Source organism: Erithacus rubecula (genome assembly GCF_903797595.1).
Source record: "Erithacus rubecula genome assembly, chromosome: 13".
Lineage (NCBI taxonomy): Eukaryota > Metazoa > Chordata > Aves > Passeriformes > Muscicapidae > Erithacus > Erithacus rubecula.
This window is the reverse complement of record NC_136665.1, coordinates 17484742-17491187: the sequence shown is the minus strand read 5'-3', so window position 1 is coordinate 17491187 and position 6446 is coordinate 17484742. Positions and strand designations below refer to the sequence as shown.

The window sequence follows — 6446 nt, the reverse complement described above, 5'->3', positions numbered from 1 at the left end:
ACCCCGCTGCGACCCTCGCTGCGCTCCCCTCCCCTCCATCCCTCTCTCCCTGCTCTCCCACCGCTTCCCCATGCGCGGCCCCTTCCCCTCCGGCCGCTCGTGTGCCCGTCCCCGGAGGAAGGCAGGGGCAGCACTGCGGAGCCCGGCGCGTCCCCGCCCGCTCCCGAGACAAAGCCGCCTTGTCCGGCCGCGGGGACCCCCGGGGCTGGCGGGGGCGGCGCTGGGGGGGCGGTCCCGGTCCCGGTGCCGGTCCCGCTCCTGGTCCCGCTCCTGGTCCCGGTGCGGTCCCGTTGCCGTGCGGGGCGGTGCCTGTGCCGATCCCCGTGCGGGGCGGTCCCGGTGCGGGGCGGTCCCGTTGCCGTGCGGGGCGGTGCCTGTGCCGGTCCCGGTGCGGGGCGGTGCCGGTGCCGGTCCGGGCGGGCGCTGTGCGCGGTTGGCGGTGCGGCCGCGGCTCCTTCGCTCCGGGACCGGCGGGGCCGGGCCGGGGGCTCTGCTGCCTCTGGGGCGGCGGCGGGAGCCGCTCGTACTTATTGATTCTCCGCACTCCGCGTACTTTTTCTGGGCTTTTTTTTTTTTTGCTTTTCTTTTCTCCGGTTGTTTGCGGCGGAGCGGAAGGAGGATGGGATTCGAGCTGGATCGCTTCAGCGGGGAGGTGGATCCCGACTTCAAGTGCAACCTGTGCAACAAGGTGCTGGAGGACCCGCTGACCACCCCGTGCGGACACGTCTTCTGCGCGGGCTGCGTGCTGCCCTGGGTGGTGCAGCAGGGCAGCTGCCCCGTCAACTGCCAGCGCATCTCCACCAAGGAGCTCAACCACGTCCTGCCCCTCAAGAGCCTCATCCTCAAGCTGGACATCAAGTGCGACAACCACGCGCGGGGCTGCGAGGCGGTGGTGCCGCTGCAGCACCTGGGCGAGCACGCCGAGACCTGCGACTTCTCTCCGGCCAAGTGCCGCAACCGCGGCTGCCGCCAGGTGCTGAACCTGCGGGATGTGGAGGCGCACATGCGGGAGCGCTGCGAGGCGCGGCCCGCGGGGCTGTGCGAGCAGGGCTGCGGGCTGGTGCTGACCCACGGCGAGCGCCGCGCCGGCGGCCACGGCTGCCTGCGGGCTCTGCGCGCCCACGGCGCCGCGCTGCAGGCGCGGGCGGCCGCGCTGGAGAAGGCGCTGAAGAAGGAGGCGCTGCGCGCCGGCAAGCGGGAGCAGTCGCTGCTGTCGCGGCTGGCGGCGGCGCAGCTGGAGCTGCAGGTGACGGCGCTGCGCTACCAGAAGCGCTTCACGCAGTACAGCGCCCGGCTGGATGCGCTGGCCCGAGCCCGCGCAGCATCCCCCGGCAAGGTAAGGACGGACCCGCGCATCCCTGGGGACGCGCCTTGTCCCGTGTGCGGGGCTTCCGCACAGCCCATCCGCCTCCAAATCCTTCCAAATGTACCTGAGCTTTGGGGTTTAATAGCCGCGATATGCCGCCTTTCTTTCTATTCATATAGAATATGCTTTCTGTAGGTGCGTAATTTGCTAGCTGGACCCCATAAGGTAACTCGCACGGAAAAGTAACAAGGTTGCGGTATTGCTATTTTCTCTTGGCTCCCTTCCCCGAAGAAAACTCTAAAAGTGGCTGGAAATGGTATTAAGCCCGCAGAAATTGACTCCCAGGAGTCACACAAAGTGGAGGGAATTGCAAGAAGCCTCTGTGACCCGTTGCTTTCCAGAGCCTGAGCTCACCTAGCGTCCCACAACAGGGCTTTCTACAAAATGCAGGCTTTGGGATTAACTGTGACGCAACTCGGACACCTCGCCAGCTATTTCGGCATCTGCAGCCATCTAACATCCACATCCAAATACAAGACATCTGCTGTGGACTTGTGATTTTTTTTTCCAGAGTCACACAGGGTTCTTTAATTAGGAAGGGGAAAATTAACTTTGTTTCAACCCCTCAAAGTTAGCCCATTTATAAAATTAACAGAATCAAGAGGCAGAGCTACAACAATCCCCAAGATTTAATTGAAATGAGGCTCCCCAGCAAGGGAAGCCCTGGGAGTCAATTATCTTTTAAATGAAGACATTCAGAGTCCTCCCAGTGACCTGGAATGTGCTACCACAGACACAGCAGTATTAAACTGTTCAGAACTGTCAGACCTCTGTATTCACACCTTTGGTAATGTTGAGGCTCTAAAAGCTGTGTAAAGGAAATAAAACTTCATGTTAGAGGATCTTTTTTTTTTTTTTTTAACCTTCCTAGCAATGCAGGGGAGAACCCATCCTGTTTTCCTAACTCAAACCAGAAAATATTTCAATACTAAACGAACTGTTCTAACTTCAGGCAATACTGGGTGTGTGCTGGTCAAAATCTCAGCAATACCATTAAAATAAGCAGGGGATTCACAGTTATATCAGGATTCAGGGCAGTTGTGTCTCCCCCTTTTCCTGCAGCACTTTGCCATGGCATTCTGGAGGCTTTCTGCTCCCACAGCTTCATCTCCATTGCTGGTGACAGGAGAGTCCTGCACACAGTCCTGCTGTCAGAAATCATCCCACCCATCCCTGCCTCATCTTTGATCTCTTTATTCTCACACCACCTCTTCTTCGTGGCCAGTGCTGATAATGTTTGGTTTGAATCATTTAGCTCTGTACAGAATAGGGAGCTGCTGTAACCCTGAGAGCTCCAAATGTTCATGACACATATTTTCAGAGATACTTTCTGTCAGATTTATGGCTACAGCTGGCCCAGAGCCCTGTGCTGGGTCCAGCCCAGTTACAAAGGGCTGTTATGCAGCTCTCTGGAGCAGCCACCAGTCTGAGGAAGGTGGAAGGTGTCATGTCACCAGTTCTGTGACCTGCACAGCATTTTGGGCAGCTGGCCAGCACTCACAGCTCTCCACTGCCCAGCTCCCAGGCAAGCACAAATAGCAAACTTGCATCTTTGTGACCCACAGAGTTCACTGAAAGACCCGTGGTAATCACCTAGTGCAGGGGATGCTTTCCCACTTTGGCTTCCAAGTTTGGGGTTCTTTTCTCAGAGACAGTAGCACAGACTGTGCAGGAACACTCAGCAGGATGTATAAATCTGCCCAAGGATTATATCCTTGAACCCGGGGATTAGAGTGTGGTAGTGTGAAATAACCAATTTGCTATAATTATTTAAATTGTGACCATTATTCAATATTTCATATATTCTCAGATGTAGAGGTTTGGTCTATGCTAAACACAAGTAGGCTGAGCACCAACAACCTTGGTTCATAACTTACAAGTAGTGATTGCAGAACTTACTGTGGGATGTTCTGGCTCCTCAGTAGATGGAGAAAAAGAGTTTTCTGACTTTCCTCCTTATGGCTGCTTGTTGCTGCAGATGTAGAACCAGTCCAGAATAAATCAGATGATGTGTCCTGTAGTCAAAACAGAAGAAATGCCCACATACAGTTGTGTTTAAATGCTTAGTCAAAGATGAAATACAATATTGAGTGACATTATACTATTCTTTAAAGACCCAAAATTGTTGTCTTTTGGCAGCTTTGGAGACTCAGGTCAGGATTCACCTTAGCACAAATTTTGTTTGTGATGCTGGATGAATCACAGCTTTTCTGTGCTTTCATCTGCCATTTCTGAGGTGAGTTCTGTAACATCACCATAACCATATTGAGAGAAGACATAAATAAATATATATTTTATACACACACTCATCTATAATCTCACAATTTTATAGGCGTGTTAATCAGGTAGATGTGCCTTAAGTGACCCCAGTTGTGTTATCCATGTGAATTATCACTGAGGGAACATGAATTTCTCTGTGTACAGTTCAAATGTTTATTCAGAGAATGACTGTTTATTCCTTGGTGGAAAGAGGAGAGGATGAACTTGAGGAGGGAGTGGGAGGGAAGGTGATGAGTCTCACTCAAAATTAGTGTTTCCTTCGATCAGACATGTCAATCCTGAAATATCAAAGTCTAAACAATCAAGAAAAAAACTTGTACAATTCAAACAAAGCTTAATCCTTGGTGAAACACAGCGCTGTGCACACCTCTTCATAAGCTGATCTGTTGAATCCCTTATTTACACAGCCAGCAAAGTCCTTTGGGAAAAAAACAAGGGGAGAGGAAATAAGGAGTTGAGAGCCCAGGGTGGAAACCCTTCTGCAGAGCCAGGGACTGACTTTAAATGGATCAGCCAGGCAAGAACCAGTTGTGATGTGACACTCAGGACCTCTGTGGTGGTGGTGACACAGATTTCAATTCTGTAAGGGGCAGATGAAGTTCTTTAAAACAAGCTGATGTGTTTTTCTCAGCCAGGCTGGTCCTGGCAGCCCTTTCCCCAGTGAACAAGGAGCTGAGGTGTCTCCTCTGCTCAAGACAGACCTTCTTAACCACAGCTCTACCAAAGAAATTAGTCTTCACTATCTAAAAGGAAAGGCACTCTATTAGCTGCACATTACTCAGCTGGGAAGTACAGTAATTTCAAGAATTATGTTTAAGAGTTCTGTTCAGCTGTGGGAATACAACATGCCAGGAACCATCAGGTCTGCTGCTGGAGCAGCTGCTGGGGCAGGGCTGGCCCCTGGCCACCACATTTCCACAGTTACCTCACTGTTTAATGACTGCTGGAGCACCAGATCTTGGAGGGGGAGAGAAAGGCAGAGCCCTGGAAAAATCATTTGCATGGTGGCTTTCTTATGAAGAGAAGGGGAAGGTTGTTGAAGGGGTTATTAAGAGCTGAGATGTGAATGTGCAGAGTGTCAGGGGTGCTGCTGCCTCCCTGGGGCTGGGCAGTTCTGCACCATAATGGGGTTGGAGCTCTGGAACATGACTGATGCCAGGGGAGCATGGAGATACTGCACAAAGCCACCAGAAAAACATGGAAATGTCTTTAAAACCTCTGCAGACAGAAGCATTTTTTCAGAAATACCTACAGAAAGCTGCTTTAGTTGCCTCTTTTCCCTTATGACCCGACCCATCCAATCCTACCTGCTTTAATATTTGTTCAGCCAGGTATAAAAGTGTCAAATCAAAGCCACATAAGGAGGCTTTAATGAAAACAGGCAACTCTAATTGTTGAAAGTGTCTTGAGAGCAATGCTGTAATTGTTTTTTGATTGTTCTAATTGATTTGCCTTCTTAAATGGTGATAATAGAAGGAAACACTCGTGCTAGCATGTGCTTGTCTTTCAAATCCAGAATCATCAGTCCTTGAAAGTGGTCTCACAGGACTGGAATTTGTTCCTTGAAATCCTGTCTGAGGTCTGGGTCTGCAGACTTGCAGGGAAATGGATTTTACTTAATTTTTCAGTCCTCTTCTGGGTACCTGGTTCTCACTGCTGCCAAGTGCAGGCAGATTCAAATGAAATCAGCCAGAGTTTGTTCATGTTCCTCTGTATCAGGTCCAAGTCTATTTATTACTGGATCATTAGTGAAGATAGTGATCAGAGGCTGACGTGGAGGTTGTAAAGCACATTTCCAGGTGGAGCTGCTGGTGCAGTTCCCCCATGCAGGAGCTTGGAGTGTGTGGTCAGTGGAGCTCTGCCAGTCCACACTGGCAGGGAGCTGGGATCCTTATCATCCCCAAATCTTGGGAGTAATTCAGTAATCCAGGATTACTTTGACATTTTTTGTGACTTTAATAGACATTAATATTTGATTGACAACTTCAAATTGACATGTTAGAGGAAAAATGCACAAACCATCTGCATTGAATTACAATCTAACTGTTGCAATTTTTTGTCATTAATTGGTTATGAAAACCAGACTTGTAAAATAACTTCCTCATACTTTTTTTGTGTGTTCATAACTTTTTCACCCTTTGGATAAAACCAAGAAAATGGTTTTGAAGGTAGAAAAGTTCATCTGTGTATCTAGATGCACATACTGATCCTATTCTGATCTCTAAATGTTGTTATTCAGAGGGTTTTTTGTAGTGCTCTGCTGTTGTTTGTTATGCTGGAAATAACAACACTAAATTGAGACTGAAGGGAGAACATTGTGAACTTTTAACTGTCTTTAGCAGTTCATGCACTTAGTTTTGTCTCTATAAAAGTTAATAGGCCTAAGTAGCATCCCTGTGTCATAAAGGACATTTTGTAGGAGTTTGTAGTTAGGAACAAGCTGGGATGAGAGACCAGCATAACAGAGCCTGCTCACACAGCTCCCCAAATATTACATGTGATTCCAGTGTATCTTTGCTGTATGCTGTTTATCCAGAAAACTTTTCACTGCAGAATTTCATATTTTGGGGGATTAACAGAATGATTTTCAGTGATGGGAGATTTCTGTTTTGCTAGTCTTAAAATGCCAGAGAAAAAAAAAAAATTTGTGCATCAGGTGCTGTGAATAGCAATTGCCATTCTGGGCCTGTGGCAAAATTTCCAGCAGTTTTGTTCAATGCTGTTTTCTAAAACTCTGACAAGAATTTTGTGTTTGATGCTGTTAAAAACAATGTCACTTAAAACAATGTCACATAGTCAG

The 6446-nt window shown here is 49.2% G+C and overlaps 1 protein-coding gene across 1 annotated transcript in view; it reads left to right on the top strand.

Moving 5' to 3' along the window:
- Nucleotides 1–399: 399 nt before the first annotated feature.
- PDZRN3 (PDZ domain containing ring finger 3) overlaps nt 400–6446 on the top strand; it is a 126113-nt gene continuing 120066 nt past the window's right edge. Inside the window, exon 1 of the mRNA XM_079317343.1 lies at nt 400–1336. Coding sequence (XP_079173469.1) covers nt 620–1336 — 717 coding nt within the window. The 5' untranslated portion in view covers nt 400–619. The remainder of the gene's footprint in view (nt 1337–6446) is intronic.